The sequence below is a fragment of the Vanessa cardui genome, chromosome 24, assembly GCF_905220365.1.
Source record: "Vanessa cardui chromosome 24, ilVanCard2.1, whole genome shotgun sequence".
Taxonomy (NCBI): Eukaryota; Metazoa; Arthropoda; class Insecta; order Lepidoptera; family Nymphalidae; genus Vanessa; species Vanessa cardui.
Genome location: NC_061146.1, coordinates 9,852,808 through 9,873,595, shown reverse-complemented (window position 1 = coordinate 9,873,595; position 20,788 = coordinate 9,852,808). Strand labels below are relative to the sequence as shown.

The following is a 20,788-nucleotide window of genomic DNA, read 5'->3' as shown; positions in this document are numbered from 1 at the left end:
TAGCTCTTGTAGAGAGCTTCAGTAAAGCATTAGTGACGCAAATTCCATTATAAACAAATGAATATGATGTAAATCACCAAACTAACGACTCGATATTTATAGACTCGCTTTGGTTTTAGAGGCTTATGGGGAGTTACGTTTAAAAATACTATGAGGTCCTTCCTTGGAATTCAATCATGATTTACCAAAATTTCATTAAATTAACTGATTTAACCGTAAAAGCTTAACAGGCTGATAATTATCTGCCGATATAGATAGATGAGCTACTTTCACATTTATAATGTGCATGCATGCATTTGTGCCATTTTTTCTGATACAGAGTTACTCGATTATTACGCTTACAAAGTAATTCGACTTCATACCGTTGCACAACGTACACTATCATTGGGTAAAGGAAGAATCATTTAAAATCTTCCAACTGATATTTGATTTGGATCTTATTTATACTGTATGGAGGAAAATGGGTAGCAACTGGTACTATAGAAAATGCACAAGAAGTTTGGTAGAATCACTGGTACTCTACCAGGATACCACTGCAATCAGTATCAGTATGACATTTTTCCACAATAAGAGGACTATTGTCAAAACATTTCTTTTTTTCCCAACTTTGAATTTCGGAAATTTATGCACAACGATAAGAAAATGTATTGCTTCATTGATTTGAAATAGTCATGATTTTGGTGGACAGACGATGGATGTTTATAAATTATTGGGGTCTTTTGAAAAAAAACAACATTTTGTTGACTGTATGGTATGACTTTACAAGCTGGGTTAAAACTTAATTATGCTTTCATAACCAAGACTATAAAACATTTACAAACAAATGCTTTCTATTAAAGACTTATACTAATACTTAACTTAAAGCAAATAGATATCTAATCTATTCGGTCTAGTACAGACCGTCTAATCTAGACGGTCTGTAAATTTAAATGATTTAAGAGCGAATAACTAAAACAAGCGATACTATTTATTATGTTGATGTGTGACAACTTGACACTCCAAAGATCATACTCCTTTAATAATACCTGTACATAAGGACCAACTTTATTATTATTTTACGAACTTTTAATCACTGATGTTGAATAAATATTACTAATCAAAATGTTGATAGTTCTTTTACATAATGAGGAATATATTTTTAAGATGGACGCAAGATCATCATTAAATCTTTATATGAAAATGTCTCATTATCAGTTCCTCCATTTTCCAGTATGTTTGCCACCCCGAATAAAATAAACAAAACATTATTTACTCGTGTGATCTCTGAATCGTTGGTAGAATAGCTGCCTTGTCTAGAAATATAAGGAAGTGCAATGAGGCATCTATTGTATTTCAGCAAAAAGATATCGTCATGTAACAAATTGTATTGTTAAGGCTTTCTCACATAATAATTAGTACACGAAGACATATCAATTTGTGAGCGTGAACATATTCTAGCGTTTACGAAGATGTTTGAAACAAATCGAAGAAAATATTCAATATGATTCAACAAACTTCTTTGGATTTTCTAAAAATGTATTTATGAATATCACTACATATAAAACAAAGTAGCTTTCTCTATCCCTGTCCCTTTGTATGCTTAAATAATTAAAACTACGCGATGGATTTTGATGCGGTTTTTTTTAATAGATAGAATGATTCGAGAGGAAGTTTTATGTATATAAAACATGGACAATATAGTAAAGAAATACTGATAATTTTAGATGTTTCTAATATGATGTCGTAAATAAACAAATTCTGTAATATATTTAGTATCAGTATTGTACCCTTGCGAAGCTGGTCGCTAGTATTACTATATGTGTATTATTTAACACAATATATTATTATTATATATCCTATTATATATAATTATATATAGGATATATTATATAAATATTATTATACTTTTTCTTACACCATACGATAACTTTTTATTAACATAAGAATTAATAACATTCAATGCTCAAACTTATACAAATATGAACTAAAACTAGTTACTGTATACATCTTGACCGCGTGGAATGGTGGCAAGAATGCTAGCAGCATTTCCCCGTTGAATCGCAATCCCCGATCCTATTGTAACTGATCGATATAATTATGTATTAAAAAGAATAACTATTTAGTTTCTTGTTTGATTCTAGCTTGTTCAGTTGTTCTCGGCAGAATCGACATTCCGAACCGGTTTTTTTATGGTATGGGTTGGCGGACGAGCATATGGGCCACCTGATGGTAAGTGGTCACCATCACCCATAGACAATGACGCTGTAAGAAATATTAACTACTCCTTACATCGTCAATGTGCCACCAACCTTGGGAACTAAGATGCTATGTCCCTTGTGCCTGTAGTTACACTGGCTCAATCAACCCTTCAAACCGGAACACAACAATACTGAGTTATTTGGCGGTAGAATAACTGGTGAGTGGGTGGTACCTTACCAGACGGGCTTGCACAAAGCCCTACCACCAAGTTAAAGGTAACATTACATATAATACAAGTGTGTAAAATGACGATTCAAAACCGTATAAAAGCGTACTCGATAAAGTATGATTTGATTGGATTGCATTTTAACACGGAAATACTTGTGTCCGCCACATCTGTTTGAATGCGATAAACTCACATACCGAACGTATTTAAATATGGTTTTCAACAATGGATCGTTCATAAGAAGATTTAAATTGAATTAAGCTTGTATGAAATACTATTTGTCGACACGGCTTCGCTCGCGTTTTAGAAGCTTCATTGTTGGCAAATAAAAGTAACCTATGTCGTATGTTGGAGTTTAAATTCACTTAATATCAAATTTCATCAAATTCGGTTCAGTGGTTTTGTAGTGAAAGAACGACGGACAGACAGACAGATTTACTTTCACATTTATAATATTAATACAGATGACAACGATTATCATTAAAGAGCTGAGATGGCCCAGTGGTTAGAACACTCGGGTTCAAACCCAGGCAAGCTCCACTATATATATGTGCTTAATTTGTGTTTATAATTCATCTCGTGCTCGGCGGTTAAGGAAAACATCGTGTGGAACCCTGCAAGTGTCTAATTTCATCAAAATTCTGCCCCATGTGCATTCCACCAACCCGCATTGGAACAGCGTGGTGGAATATGTTCCAAGCGCTCTCATTAATGGAAGAGGAGGCCTTAGGCCAGCAGTGGGTAATATACAGGCTGTTACTTTACTTACTTATTTTACTTTACTATCATTATAGAAATATAAGCTTTACCGTTGCAGACAACATCAATAAAGTTATATGTCTTAGGATGTAAATGTTTTATGTATACTCGTATTCTATCCATGTAAAATTAGGTTAGGTTAGTTGTTTATTATAAGCCGTTCGTCCTGACTAACTAGTCAACGCGCCTAGACAAGTGAGCCTTAAAAGGTAATTTTGGAACATACTCGTAAGTGTGTTCCAACCAGAAAACAACTATTAAGAAAAGATTGTTGAAAATTTAACTATAAGGGTGCTAATAAGATTGACTGGGGCTGTATATGGATTTAATTTTATATAGAACAGACAGCTAGTCGAATTAAAATTTACTAACGACCAGTCCCAGATTCGCACGGGTGCAATACTGATACCAAATATAATACAGAACTTGTTTATTTATGATATCCCATTAAAAACTTCAAAAATTATCAGTGTTTATTTACTATATTGTCCATGTATTATATACAAAGACCACATCAAAATCCGTTGTGTCATTTTAAAGATCTAAGCATACATAAGAACAGACAGCAGTAAGCGACTTTGTTTTATACTATGTAATGACTTCTTACCTTTTTAATAATTCTCTATTAATTGCAACCTCAAAAAAACGATTCTCTATTTTTCAATCAATATCTGTCTTTCCATTCTTCTTGAATTTCTTTCTTGTACAATCAAACCTAGTTGGGTTGACTAGTAATATCTAGTATTGTAGTAGATATTACTAGTAGTACAAGAGGTGTATCTTGTCTAAAATGGTCTGCAGTATAAATTTTATCGATCCCAATTCCGTTTGTGTGATCTGCAACGCCGGAGATATCAAATCTACGTTTGTATTGTTTGCAAGCGATTATTTGGATCTAGCTTAACTGTAAATAAAGCTCGTTATATCTCGAAATCTTGTATCGGTTAGATGAAATTTCATTTCGATATTCTGCTTTTGTAGCTGGGAATTGTAAAGTTAAGGAAAAGGGTAAGGTATTTGAACACAAATAGAACTGTTAATATACTTGGTGCTTTGTGCAAGTCCCTTTGGGTAGGTAATACGAGACTTAGTTTTTTTGGGTAACTTTTTGAACTGTGGGTAAGTTAGTAAAACTGTGCCTATAGCACAGAGGACATAACATATATGTCCTCTGTGTAGTAATAGTAATAGTTCCCAAGTTTGGTTGCAGATTGGTGATATGGGATCGTTTATTACTTCTTATAGCGCTGCCGTCTTGCCCGTAATCCTATCCTAATAATAATAAAATAAAAAAGGAAACGCATCCCAATTGGGAAGTAGATAAAATTCCCATTTCACGTGGACAAAATCGTGCCTGGATTATATATAAATATATCATTGTGTTTATATTATGACGACCTCTGTGGTCGAGTAGTGTGTACACCGGTTTTCATGGGTACGACACTTCGAGGTCCCGAGTTCGAGAAAAAGTCATTAGTTTTCTGTATCGTCTTGGGTCTGGATATCTGTGGTATCGTCGTTACTTCTGACTTTCCACACAAGTGCTTTAGCTACTTACATTGGGATCAGAGTAATATATGTGATGTTGTCTAATATTTATTTTATAGTTGTAGTTAAAATAGTTGCAAGTTCGACCTCTTGCATAAGATTATAAGCGAAATCGTGATGCGGAGATCATCTCGTAACGGATTATAATATAAAATCGCTCACCTGGTTTGATGCACGACATACCACAAGCGCCATCGCAGAGACATTTCTTCTTTTTACTCTTGCAGTCCTCGTCAGAAGAGCATTTTCGGAGACACTTTTGTCCCTGGAGAAAAATGATCATTATTATTTTTCACTTTCGTTGAATTTCGTAAAAGATACAAATGTACGGTTCGCAAATTAATTAAAATGATATCATCTGTTTCGTCGTTTTTATTAAAATTTATGCAAATGTCCTTTTTTTTCGAATCGCTGGTAGCTTTGTATTTAATTCCACGCTGTAACATGACTATTTAAAAGTGCCTTTATAAGACTACTAGAAATATATAATATTTTAATTTTGAATAATTGTACGTACAGTGTACACTTCTGACTGAATTTAACCACAGTAGTTATACACTGTGCAGATTATACATCGCTGCATAAGTACGAAGGTAAACACAGTGGCACTCTATACTTTGTCCAGACTCCAGCGATGGAAATTTAAGAGGAAATCAATAACTAAATATCACAAATAGTAAACATTACATAATAGATTTTACTTCTATAGATATAAAAGTTAAGTTTGGTTCAATCGAAAAGAGCATGGATTTAATACTTGCTGACTTCCAGGCAAGATATCTTACACATATATAAGAGTATTTAACTAACATCACTTTGTTTTTCAAATGTTCAAAAAGAGTAACTACTGAGTTTCTTGCCGGTTCTCATGAAAAAAGCCTACTAATTAAATACAAAATTATAAAGATAATAAAAAAAGCATGTAGCTAATAACTTGTTGACTTTCAGGCTGTATTATATAAATATGTAATTCTGTTTAACCAACATGACTTTGCATTTTACATTTGAAAAAGAGAAACTATTAAGATTTTGCCGTTTCTTTTCGATAGAACCTACATTCCAAACCGGTGTTAGCTTCACTTGATATAGTTGCTAAATTACGATTCAAAAGTATTTCTAAAAGTCTACTTGAATAAAGTATATTTTGATTTGATTTACATTAGAACGGTTTAACGGATTTGAATGGAATTTGGCACAAAGATGGATTATAGTCTGGAATAGCACATAGGTTTATTTGATCCTGACAAATGAACGGTTTTCGTGGAATGGATTTGGAACACCTGCAAAACCTCCCCGCACTCCAGTAGGGGGGAAACTAGGTAGTTAATTATATAACTTGTTGGGTAAGTCCATCTGAGTAAGGATTACCTATTATTTATTCCGATATCAATTGTACAACGAAATATCATCGCTATGGTATTGGTGTGTTTCAGCTTGAATGGTGAATGAGCTCATGTTGCTACAAGGGTCATTTTGGTTTGGCAATACTTTGGCTTATGGCAATGTTTAAGAGCGGTGACCAATTATTAAAAAATCAAAATCAAAATTATCTTCATCAAATACTTATAAAAATACTTTGGTAGACTACAGTGTAGATTTTAATGCAAGGCTAAAATTGTTTCGGAAAGTAGATACCAAGAGTTGGTAAGAGTCTCAAGATTCTCAACCATAATTTTAATCATAGAAGATATCGAAAAGAACAATTAAATTTAAATATATTCTGCCATGAAACAATGTAATCTTGTATTGAGTAATAAGCTTCTTATTTATCGATGTTTTTTGAGACAAAATTTGAATTTGAAAAGTTAATTCCCTCATTCTCGAATATTGAAATAACGTAAAAATTTTGACCTATAAGACTATTATTAGTTACAAAAGTTAAGTAAGGAATTCTGAAAATATGATTGCTTACAAGTAGCGTAGCCTGTTCTTCATCCCTGGGGCACTGGGCTGATGGGGAGTTCCTGGGATTCTTGTAAACCCTTCCGTCATCATCCGCATCAGCTCGACTGGGTGTGGTCTCATCTTCATCCTCATCCTCCTCCGTCGTTGGACTCGGGAGCGAGGAGACTGAAACAAAAGATAAAATTAAAAACGTGAAACTTAGTGTCACAGAAAAATATGCAAATATACGAAAATGTTTTCATCAAACGTTTTAGATAACCAACGAAATTAGGTATGAAGTGAACTTGAGCTCCAAGAAAGGACATATGCTACTTTGCCTGACACATGATAACAAAGCGACAGGCGATTACTAGTATACACATATATTCGGACGTGATTTTTCCGCTCTTCAAGTTTATCAAAAAATATTTATGAATTTAATTAGTCGATTCTCATTTTTGAATGAAAAACTATTTCCACTAAATTACAAGCAAGTTATACTAATTAGTCTTCTGGGAAAAGGTCTACCAGAATTTCTGGAATGTATGCATTTATAACACAAGCGTTTCATAGAAGCACATTTTACAGAATTTCTCAGGACACCTGGTGAATAAGTCGAAGGCATCTTAAGCAGGTAAGAAGAACAAATTTGAGGAGTAGGATCAAAATAGAGAAGTTTCTAGAATACCTTTGAGGAATTAAGCTGTTTTCGCTATATATCAATATGGTTTAAATGCCACATGAATTAAAGCAAGAGCAAACAATAAACTATATAAATATATATTTGACGACCAAGTAGTGTGAACACCGGTTTTCATAGGTACGCCACTCCGAGGTCCCGGGTTCGAGTCCCGGCCGAGTTGGCCGGAGATGTTGGCTTGGGTCTGACTTTTTGTGGTACCATCATTAGTTCTGGTTTTCCATAACACAAGTGCTTTAGCTTAAGTAGCTTAAGTAGCATTGGCATCAAAGTAATGTAGGTATGTAATGTTGTTTCATATTTATTGATATGTATGAAAGAGACAGAATGAAAGAAAAAGAGAGACAATAGTCTACCAGTTAATTTTAATATAAGCTGAACAAAAATATATTATCCTCCAAAAAAAAACTGCTGTCTTTGTCACAAAATAATAAATATATTTCTTAAGCAACCGTTTATAAGGCTTCATTAACTTGTCTTGCGCAAAACCAGGGAAGTATGAAATAAGTAATTTGTTTAAGGAAACCTTGGACGATTTTTAAAGAAACATTCTTTGAGACAATTCTTTCTGGAAAGGTTTCTGACGTCACAGTTGCCATACAATTTCTTTTGTATTTTATTTTTGGAAGGATTGAACAAAAAATACTTGATGTACAGTCAGAGTAAGAAAAACTTCGTCAATTTTCACTCCTTTATTAAGTCTTAAGCTCTTAGTACCTTTTGAATCTAAACATCAAATCATTGCGACGCAATATGTCATTGCCAATCGGTAAAGCAGATTATCGCTCACACTGAGCACACGAAAATAGATCTTAAGGTGACGAATCCTTTCTTACCCAGACTGTATAATAGAAATAGGGAAATATAAAACCAAACTACTCAAACGCGTTAACAAGATTTTCTTCTGTAATTTAATTGACGAGTCTCCGAACGGATCTAATAAACGAGTGCTTATTAAAATTTGTCTACAAACGGCAAAGACTCACAATCACTGCATTTACAAAAACCCATTAACAAACCTACCTACGAGATATACATTGTACATTGTAAAGTTTTCCATGAACGGTTCATTAATAGAGTTATTGATTGGCATAAAATTATTGGCGAATATTTTTTATTAGGGTTATAATGATATCCATAACAACAGCCTGTAAATTTCCCACAACTGGGCTAAGGCCTCCTCCGTTTTTGAGGAGAAGGTTTTGGAACATATTCCTCTAGGCTGTTCCGTGATTATTTACATACTAAAACAAATAGTTACTAAATTTATTGTTAAAGGTTTTACTTTTAACAAAGGTAATCTTACTTATCCAAAGCTGGAGTTTTTTTTTTTAATATTCAAGACCAAGAAAATCAAGATGATGGTGATGAATGATGACCGATGTGGGCGACGACGACCACTCTTTAGATACACTAATTAATATACGGTATAGATTACATTGTACCAGTGTACGAACACGTTATTTACAGAATCCAATCAGGCAGTACGATAAGAGCCAAACTTTCAGACGCAGGATCAACGACTTTGCAGAACGGAAAATATACAACCTTCTTAATCAACCAAGGCTGTAAAGAATATTATAATCAAATTACTGTTTTAAAACAATTTTTGATTCTTCAATCATCAACCAATCAATCACAAAATTTTAATTCATGGATGTAGGTTCGTAGCTTCGCACGTGTGTAACAACTGATGCCAAAATATACTAAAGAATTTGTTTATTTAAGACATCACATTAGAAACTTCTAAAATTAATTATCATAGTGTTTCTTTACTATATTGTCCATGTAGTATGTACAAAAACTTTCCTCTCAAATCACTCCTTCCAAAAAAAAAAAACGTATCAAAATCCTTTGTTATTTGAAAGATCTAAACAAACCTAGGGACAGACAGCGGTAAGCGACTTTGTTTTGTACTATGATTTAAAAATTGAATCAGACCAATTTAAAAGAACTACAAACTTTTACTTTAAGCTAGTGTATCAAGATTTAAAAGGTTTATCAAGTTATAAATGGGTTTTGAGGCAACTGTTTCAACCTATGTTACTTGCAAAGTCAACAGCAACCCCTATCACACGAGACAAATAGTGCAAAACACAAACAGCTTCAAGCGATATTCTACCTTAATGGTAAATTCGTTACATCGATTCCAGAGAATTGATATAGATAATAATTAATTTAAAGAAAAATCGAAATAGATAATTATAAAAAAATATGTATAAATATATTTTAGAATGTAACAATGTATATAAGCCTGAAACATCAAGAAATATAGCATCTTAGTTTCCAACGTTGGCAGCTTATTGGCAATAATGGCACGGATGTTTAACATCAGGTGGTCAGGTCATTTGCCCGCCTACCTATAAGATAAAAAAACCTCCCAAACTCTGGGCCGATACTCATAATTACTTAATTAAAAAGATTTGTTTTCGTCTGACTTGGGTTTTGAACGTAAACTCTAGCACCTGTAACCTTATATGTAAGTCTCTAGACTAATGAGGCGATCAACACATATATATGATGTGCATATATTATGTGTATACACCTAGCCTCCAACAGGATATTATGTCATTGCAACTCATAATTAATTATACAACATTGTAACAATTTAATTAATATAACTGTATATAAAATTATGATTGTAATAAATGGTTAAATAAAATTTGTGAAACATTCATTAATATTATGTTGTGTGGCATTATATTTAAAACCCAGCATGAAAACCATATATTTTCTTATTTCTTTTTGTAGTATGTTTAATAATTATTTTTTTATAATAATAATTTATTTATTTAAGCATCATTTTGAACAAAAACTAGATGTGAACGATAATAACTGCGATGGTATAAAATTGTGGTGCAGTTTTTAACGCCCGCCAACAAAGTGACGTTGCGCTATTAATTAAGACACTTAAATTGCAGATATTTGTTACATAATATATGAATACAAAAAAGAAAAGAAAAATAAAACACCATAACACTAAAGAATTTTGATTGACCGATTACAAGATTAAAAAAAAAATACTAAAATCACCAAATAAAGAATAAAATAAAATTCATCAATAAATAGTAACATCGATTTAGCCAAAACAATTTTAAGAATTAAGTTATATTACAGTTAGTGTATTATACTTAAAACTAATAAGTTACATAATTAATGAAATATAGTTTGTTTAATGACATGATGTTAGTTACTTAACTACGAAGGATTAAAACTTATTTTTAAAGAATTTAATTATTTAATTATCCTCACGCAATAAAAAAGTTATAACATATATATATCGAAATCTAAATCGAAATATACTTTATTCAAGCAGGCTTTTACAAGCAATTTTGTATCGTCATTTAACAAACTATATTATGTGAAGCTACCATCGGTTCGGAATGTAGATTTCCCCGAGAAGAATCGACAAGAAATTACTCTATTTCAACATTTAAAAATACAGTTATTTTAGTTAAATACAATTATGGTATGTGTATGTAATATATCCTGCCTGGAAATCAACATGTATTAGCTTCACGCTTTTGTATCATCTATATGTTATTGTATTGAATAATATTTCTGGATATATATTAATTTAAATAATTGTATTAACTAACATGACTGTATTTTTTAAATGTTGAAAAAAAGCAACTACTGAGTTTCTTGCCGGTTCTTCTCGGTAGAATCGACTTTCCTAACCGGTGGTAGCTTTACTTAATTGTAAAATGACGATTCAAAAGCGCTTGTAAAAGCCCACTTGGATAAAGTTTATTTTGATTTTATATTTAAGTCTTGCCCTGACTGTGTCGATATCTGTGAAAAATTATGACCAAAAAATATATTACATTCCGAAGCATATTATCTTTAATTACTGGAATAAATATTATAGTGTCAAATTTCACGATCGTCTGCCGAGTTCAAGTCTGTTCCAACGTAATACCTCTGCACCCAAAGCATAGGATGTTTGACTCACAAAGTTTATCGTGAAAACAAGCCACGACTTGTTTGTTCTGTGCAACGCGTATCAAACCGGCGTTGAACAAACTCGTGCAACGTGAGGACGAAGTTATCTCGTTAATGACCTAATTCTGGTACTCATTTGCGATTGTTTTATACTAACTGTATATAGATCACCACCATTATGGTAGGTACCACCCACTCATCAGTTATTCTACCGCCAAATAACAGTACTCAGTATTGTTGTGTTCCGGTTTGAAGGGTGAGTGAGCCAGTGTAACTACAGGCACAAAGGGCATAACATCTTAGTTCCCAAGGTTGGTGGCACATTGACGATGTAAGGAATAGTTATTAATATTTCTTACAGCGTCATTGTCTATGGGTGATGGTGACCACTTACAATCAGGTGGCCCATATGCTCGTCCGCCAACATATACCAGAAAAAAAAAATTATCATTAGTTTTCTATGTTGTCTTGGGTCTACCTGTTTGTGGTGCCGTCGTTACTTCTGATTTTCCACAACACAAGTGCTTCAGCTACTAACACATTGGGATCAGAGTAATGTATGTGATGTTGTCTCATATTTATTTATTATTTATTTATTTGCGATTGTTTTTTAGTAACTATATATAGATTATAATTAGTTTTCCATGTTGTCTTGGGTCTGGGTTTTTGTGGTGCTTCTTTACTTCTGATTTTCCATAACAGAAGTGCTTTAGCTACTTACATTGGGATCAGAGTAATATATGTTATGTTGTCTCATATTTATTATTTATTTATTTATTTATTTGCGATTGTTTTATAGTAACTGTATATAGATTATAATTAGTTTCCTATGCTGTCTTGGGTGTGGGTGTTTGTGGTACCGGCGTTACTTCTGATTATCCATAACACAAGTGCTTTAGCTACTTACATTGGGATCAGATTAATGTATGTGATGTTGTCTCATATATTCAAGAATAGCGTTATACCGTTAAGTTACATGCTGTATATCTCTACTCACTATATTTAATATTATTGATTTCAAACGTAGAGTCATAGCTTTTTGTGTCCAATTAGTAAAACTGTGACCGTTGTAAGACATTCTGTAGTATCATAATCATCAGCCCGTTTTTATCCACAGCTGGACACAGGCCTCTCCAAGCGCACGCCACTGTGGTCTGTGTACGCCTCTGGCTACTCGCATCCAGCTCCTGCCGTCTTGCGTAATCATCGTAGTATATTTAGTATCAACATTGCACACGTGCGAGGCTGGGACGGCATTTAAACTTCCACGCTTATTTGTATCTTTCGAAGTCTTATTAAACCCAAGCTACCAAAGTCACTTGAGCAATTATCTGACAGAGATGCATATATAGGAAGTCTCTCTTACACTTCCTGTCATTTAATATCGTTTGGTAAAATTATATGAATAAAATTATCTCTAGTAACTCTTTATTGGATTACATGCATTTCCTCTTTAACCAGTAATAGAATTGGTGTGACGAATTTCTCTTTGATAAAATATCTTCGAAAGCTAAAGTGAGGGGCTGAATACTGATCAGATTTCCTTTAATCAAGGACTGACCATAAGAAATCGCATAAAGGCGACCTGATTTCATGATAACGAATTTAAAACTGACCTCTTTTCCATCAGGAAGTAAGTTATGTTTGTGTAATTTTCATTAAGGTATATTTATGGTGGAAGACCTTTTAGGTAAGTCTTCTGGTACTACCATCTTATTAAACTAATTACATAATTTGGATTCTGACTTCTTGCTAATCAAATTAAATAAAAATAAAATCTATCAATAAAAAAATTCGTCTGAAGTCACATTTTTTTTTATAAATATGAGACAACATCACATACATTACTTTGATCCCAATGTAAGTAGCTAAAGCACTTGAGTTATGGAAATCAGAAGTAACCTCGGTACCACAAACACCCAGACACAAGACAACACAGAAAACCAATGAAAATCTACATTGACTCGGCCGGGAATCGATACCGGGACCTCGGAGTGGCGTACCCATGAAAACCGGTGTACACACCACTCGACCACGGAGGTCGTCAAACATTTTATCTCTGTACTGTTACTAAGATATAATTGTTTTATTTTTCATTTGTGGTTCTATATATTAGTTTTGTTTATTAGTTCTTATGATTTTTCTTTAATATATTTTTTTAATTATTACTTAAATTCAACAGGTGGACAATAAGTTTTATTTTTTTCTTTGTGTGAATGCTGTGTACATCTGTAATTGTCACTCATATCAATTATCAGGTACTATTTTTTTTTGTTTTATCTGTTATTTATAAGTGCTGAATATGTGTGATGTTGATGTACCTTTTAAATAATTAAATTAAAGACACATTTGTGTCTAGGCGGATAATATTACATAAATATCTGATTAATATGATTACGTTAATCTATCTATACTAGTATAATGTGAAAGTAACTCTGTCTGTCTGTAGCTCTTTCACGACCAAACCGCTGAACCGAATTTGATGAAATTTGGTATGAAGCAAATTTGAACTATAAGGAAGGACATTGACATTTTTTTGCCGGACACATGACAACCAACACTTTAAAACTCGAGAGAAACCGCGTGCGATTACTAGTTAACTTTATAGTAATAGCTTCAGTTGTTTCTCTTTTCAGACCAACTTTTCCGATGAATTTGGCTATAACTTTACTGAACTATACCGAAAATGTAACAATAATCGATAAATTAACACATACATATAGGTATGTATATTTAGTCTACGTCTAACTTTAAAACTTTGTATTTTTAAAACTTGATTCCACTCTATTTTTCTTGAGTTATGACAGTTTCAACAACTTGTATTTTTAAAGATATTACAATAACTGTTCCAGTATTCTAGTCAGATGTTCCAACTAAGTTTACTTAGTACAATGAAGTTGTAATATCGTCATAATTATATTGACTTGTGATAATTATACATTAGTTATCACAAACATGCACATGTTTGTGAGAATTTTCATTACATTCAGACTAGTTTAATTTAATTTATATTAAATTATAACACACATAGACATTATAAGACACATACATTTAAATTAAATTTATTTTTTGTTAAATCAATGTTACTTTAAGAGCCGAGACGGTCCAGTGATTATAACACGTAGGTATATCTTAATCGTTGATTGCAGGTTCAAATCCAGACAAGCACCACGGAATTTTTATGTGCTTAATTTGTATTTATATTCATCTCGTGCTCGGTGGTGAAGGAAAACATCATAAGAAAACCTGCGTGCGTCCACATGTCAATCCACCTACCCGCATTGGAGCAGCGCGACGGAATATACTCCAAACCTTCATTTTACATGCTAAAAATGTTCTACGTATTATTTCGAATGTCACATAAAAGACTGAACAAGCAATTACTCACTTCATATCTCACTCGTGTCTCTAAATTAGCTTCATTCATCATACATTCATTCACTCATTCACATTCGAATTGTTATTTAAAACCGTTCTAAATACCTTTTTTTCGTATGTTACGTGTAAATTGAAACTTGACCTGTCAATAATATGAAAACATTAAGAGTATGAGGGTCAACTTGTATCAGTTTCTTTTATGTTAGAAAATGAGGCATCATTCAGGCTCTGCAAAGCTGGCGTACAAAAGCCCTTTGACTCAGCCCGACCTTGGCCCCGATAGCGATTGTTATACCTCTATAGCCTCCGTCGCACCTCTTTTTTTACTCGAGATAGAAATTACACCAAAACAACTGCCATAAAGCCATATTTTTAGGCATAAAAATAATAATACTCGTAACAACGACCTCTTACCTACCTCATAAAATTCACCATTAAAAAATAAAGAGTACAATGTACATATATAGACGCAAGTAAATATCATTTGTCTGTCTGCTATCTTGTTAAATAATTACATAGTATAAAACAAAGGCGCTTTCTCTGTCCATATATCCCTATGTATGCTTAAATCTTTTCGTCAGATTGAAAGCAAATAAGGTCTTAGAATAAAATGTGACAATGTGACATTGGCGAAATAATCTGTGCTCTTTTATAAAAAAAGAATAAACAAAATGTGATTACGTACAATTAATATTTTTATATTTATATTTTTTTAATTTATCATTCTCATTACATAATATAAAACGAAGTCGCTTATCGCCGTCCTAATCTATGCTTAGATCTTTAAAATTACGCAACGGTTTTGATGCTGTTTTTTTAATAGATAGCGTGATTCGAGAGGAACATTTTTGTATATAATACATTTGCAATATAATAAAGAAACACTGATCATTTTGGATATTTCTAATGTGATGTCGTAAATAAACAAATTTTGTAGTACATTTAATATCAGCTTTGCTACGGAGCGAAGGCGGGATGGGTCGTTAGTTAAAAATAAAATGATATCTTTTTTTATATTTTTATGTTGAAGCAGGCAAAGGTATTACAACATACGGCTTTATCTTGAAAATCATTCCGCGCGAATTGAAATAAAAAATAATGATGAATGAAATAAATCAAATGAACGAATTTGTTCCTTTATGATATTAGTTTGATACTGAGAAATTTAAGATTGGAAATTAAGGGAGACACTGATAACGTTACAGGTAAATGTTCTTAGAAAATATTGGTAATTCCCAGTAAGCTTTAAGCCACAATGAGTTACGTTCGAAGTAGTTTTATAACTGGCAACATTTTTTTGAATATTTTTAAAAAGAGTATATAACCTTCTATGTGATTTTCCAAGGTGCGAAAATTTTACTGCTATATATATCTTGCAAGATAAAGCCAACATAAATAATGTATATAGTATTTATATGAAGACGAGCTGAGATGGCCCAATGGTTAGGTGCATCTTAACCGATGATGGCGTATTCAAACCCAGGCAGGCACCACTATATATATGTGCATAGTTTGTGTTTATAATTCATCTCGTACTCGGCGGTGTAGGAAAACATCGCAAGGAAACCTGCATGTGTCTAATTTCATCGAAATTCTGCCACATGTGCATTTCATCAACCCGCATTGGAAAAGCGTGGTGGAATATGTTCCAAACCCTCTCCTTAATGGAGGAGGAGGCCGTATTTTAGCAGTGGGAAATGTACAGGCTATTTTACAGAAATGAAATATCCTTTACATCGTCATGCACCATCAACTTTGGGTAATAAGATGTTGTGTCACTTGTTTTGAAGTCATATTTCGTCACTTTTCAAATTGAAATTACTAAGGTCTACTGTTTGACGTAATATCTGATGAGTGAGGTAAGGGATGCTGGCGATTAAGGGATACCCAGATCATGTTTGGAAGTACCCGTTGTACTAGAGTTCCGTGCTGAATACAGCATATCATTTAGTTGGTGCCCGATTAAACTACACTTATGTTCGCTACGTAAGAACGAATATAGTTAGTCCACAATTTCTACCAGAGCTCTGGATAGGTCAAAGACAATCTAGCAGTTGAGCCCTTCCAGTTCAGTCCAGCCCTGGTTAAGGGCATATCCAGCCTGAGGTGCTCAGATGGTTAATACCAGCCCTCGCAAAAAAAAACCTAAAATATTAAAAACCAAAAACATAAACTACAATATTATAACTAGAGAAATATATATATATACTAGAAATATATAACATTAAATTGAATTAATCTCCATATTATATTACGTGATAACGTCATTTGAAATTCCAGCATTTCCCTCTGAAAGCGCTTTCTTCGCTTAGTTAAGCACAAAAAGCGCTGACTACGACCTAAACCGACCTTTATAGACTAGACGCTGATTGTTTCAAGCGCTATTTTAAATGGATATTATATTTTATAAAGAAAATATTATATAACTTTATATTCAACGCTTTTATATATTCTTGTATTATACAGTTGATGCACTTTTTATATAAATACTTAGTTTGTATTATAATAAGTTAATATACATAAGTTAGTTGAATTTATACTCGACTGCACAAAGAAGTAGTGTAATGTTAAGATACATTTATGTTAGTTGTTTAATTCCATCATAACTATTAAATATCTGAACAGATTTGTATACATGGGGTATTTTGAGAATCTTAGCAAAAAATAGCCTGTAAGCATCCCACGGCTGGGCTTCTTGTCTTTTGAGAAGAAAGTGTGGACTTAATACGATTTTTTTTTATGTTATAGGTTGGCGGACGAGCATATGGGCCACCTTATGGTAAGTGGTCACCATCACCCATAGAAAATGACGCTGTAAGAAATATTAACTATTCCTTACAACGTCAATGTGCCAGCAACCTTGGGAACTAAGACGTTATGTCCCTTGTGCCTGTAATTACACTGGCTCACTTGAATTGCTTGCGTGGCAGATTTTCCGTTGTTATTAGTAGTATTTTTGTATTTCGGTTTGAAAAATGAGCCAGCCAGTGGAACAGGCACAAGGGACATCACATCTTAGTTACCAAAGTTGATGGCGCATTGGGGATGTAAGTAATCTATACTATATACTAATATTATAAATGTAAAATTCACTCTGTCATCTGTCGCTCTTTTACGAACAAACCAACGAACAGAATTTGATGAAATTTTGTTTCAAGCAAACTTACAACAACAACAACACCCTTAAATTCCCACTGCTGGGCTAAAGGCCTCCTCTCCCTTTGAGAAGAAGGTTTGGAACATATTCCACCACGCTGTTCCAATGCGGGTTGGTGGAATACACATGTGGCAGAATTTCTATGAAATTTGTCATATGCAGGTTTCTTCACGATGTTTTCCTTCACCGCTGAGCACGAGATGAATTATAAAGACAAATTAAGCACATGAATCAGCGGTGCTTGCCTGGGTTTGAACCCGCAATCATCGGTTAATATGCACGCGTTCTAACCACTGGGCAATCTCGACTCTCTTAAAGCAAACTTGAACTCTAAGAAAGGACATAGGGTATTTTTTGGACTAACATATGACAAAAATGACCAATCCCTAAAACGCCAGAGAAAGCCGAGTTCGACTACTAATAATTAATACTTCTTTCAGCGCGATTGTATATGGTGGTGACCACTTACCATCAAATTTGCACATGCAAAAACTTATTTAAAAAAAAACCTTCAAAGAAAATTGACGAATCTAAAAACTGATTCACAGCGTCGAAAAATATTACTTAGTTAAAATTATAAATCGCAAGCAATAAATTGTCAGCAGAATTGAGATCCTCTGAAAACAAAGTGGACGACTGAAGTACCAACGTTTATTAAGCCCCAGCGACACTCCTCTGCCGTCTCGACTCAGCGCTCAAATATTGAATTTTAAATTTTATTAAATGTACTTAAAGAGATAGATACTGACCTAAAATTAATATATTAGGAGATTCGCAATGAACCTAGTTTAATAAGCTGGTACTACTACATGTAACAGTTTTTTTAGTGTTTTAGGTGGTAAACGAGCAGGAGGCTCACCTGGTGGAAACTGATTACCACCACCCGTGGACATCTGTAGCACTGGAGTGCAGGTACGTTGCTAGCTTTTAAGGAAGGAGTTCTTAAAGGTTCCCAAGTCGATTCGGTTCGAAAAAACAGCCGGTGAAAGCTGGTTCCACAGAGTGGTTTTAAAGCTAGGCAAAAAATACAAGTGAACTAAATTCTCATGGTAATGATGTGTGTGAGTTTGGAAAGGTACCATCGTCTTATCAGTTATGTAGTATTGTTGTTCGGTTTTAAGATTTAGTAACCTTGTGTAAGTACAGGAACAAGGAATTGAGAATATTAGTTTCCAAGCGTGACATTGTATAATAGTTTATATTTCTTACAGTGCCATTGTCTATGTGCCATTGTATGTGTCGACCATGGTGATCTATTAGGTGCCTTAAATAGGTTCATTAGGTTAAGCCAGTCAGAAGCTAACAATAACAATTCTGAGTATTACTGTTTGGCGGTAGGATAACTGATGACTGGGTGGTATCTATATAGACGGGCTTGCCAAAGTGCCAAGCCATAACACAGTTAAGTTATAAATACCGTCTACGTCGTGAGAATGTAAACTGTCAAGAGATTACAAATGGTGATTCAGACTATAATATAACAATTTTGATACACGATACCTTTAATGCAAGTACATATGTTTGTAGGTATGTATATTACAACTTATCTCCTGGATCAATATAATGCCACGGTAGCATGTCAGAGCATCCTCTGGCGCCTGCTGAAAAGACGGAGAGGATACCGGTGGGCTTTTTTGTAGGTATTCCGGTGTACTAAGGTTCGTTCTGGCCACTTCATCTAGGTGAAACGCGTATGGCGGTTTTTCCAGTGAGATCAATAAAAACAGAGAATACTGACAGAAATAGTCACAGTCATTTTCATACAGGTATTTCCGTCTCTTTCTCTTTTCGTATGTCTCTTTCGTTAATTTCGTAGGTATCGTACCAATTGGGTGATTCACGAGACTTGTAGTTTTTATCTTTTTTTTTTTTCTTTATTTTATTTAGGGACTTTTATACTAATGTACATGCCAGCCCCATCGTAACCTAATTACATTAATTAACAAATATATATCTAATCTTAGTTTTTATCATTAATTTATTTCAATGTTGTTTCGAGAAACATTATAAATATTTTATGTATATACATAAATGCCGAACATAAAACACGCAAGTCATTAGGAGGCTGTTCTGTGATACGAGTAAGTGTAGGTTCTATTGAAGATTTTTTCTCGCTCTTCTGTTAAATAAAAATATATATCCAGCCATTAACGCTAACATATTCTGTAACGTGGAAATCTTTTTGTGTTTCGTACAAGTATAAAAAGTTCTCCGTAATTTATAGGGTTATTTGGATCTAGAACTATTTCGTTTAGTTTTTGTAGATTAATTTTGTATGTTTAAAATTTTATTGTGATCACATGTATGGTAAGTTGGTATATCTATAATAGCTTGCTAATATCTTATTATTTGGTAGGGGCTAGTAGTAACTGCCTGTTAATTTTCCACTGCTGAGCTGAGGCCAAGGGGCCTCCCTTTGAGGAGAAGGTTAGGAGCACATTCCACCACGCTGCTCCAATGCGTGTTGGTGGATTGACATGTAGCAGAATTTCAACGAAATTAGATACATGCAGGATTCCTCACGATGTTTTCCTTCACCGCCGACCTCGAGTGAATTATAAACACAAACTAAGCTCATGAAAATTTATTGGTGCTTGCCTGGGTTGAACCCGTATCCATCGGTTATGGCACTCTAATTACTGGGCCATTTCGGCTCGGAGGGACTACTAACTCGAAATTTGGCAGGTAGGTTCCTCATGTAAACATCTGCTAAGATACAAACAACAACACATACAAACTTTATCCTTTAATATATTGGGAAGTATATATATTGGATTGTTTATAAAGTACATACATAGCTGCGCTCCGATTCCGTACATAATAAATATATGTCTAAGATATTACATCTGTATTCCAAACAAAACTATGTTGTTTTAAAGGATAGCCGTTTGCACTAAAACTTTATAGCTCGCAGATATAAATAAAATATAAGGAAGGAAATAAAATAGGGAATGGATTTATTTATCACAGGAAGGTTTATGAACAAAAGACACAGTAATATGAAAACTCAAAA

General features: G+C 33.6%; 1 protein-coding gene across 3 annotated transcripts in view; it reads right to left on the bottom strand.

The window, feature by feature from the left end:
• LOC124540122 overlaps positions 1-20,788 on the bottom strand; it is a 151,000-nt gene that overhangs the window by 78,061 nt on the left and 52,151 nt on the right. For 2 of the 3 annotated variants that reach the window (XM_047117557.1, XM_047117558.1), the window contains exon 1: positions 4,874-4,970. In XM_047117557.1, coding sequence (XP_046973513.1) covers positions 4,874-4,892 — 19 coding nt within the window. In that variant the 5' untranslated portion in view covers positions 4,893-4,970. Of the gene's footprint in view, positions 1-4,873; positions 4,977-6,623; positions 6,782-20,788 lie in introns of those variants that run through there. The other variant, XM_047117559.1, reaches the window with a different exon arrangement.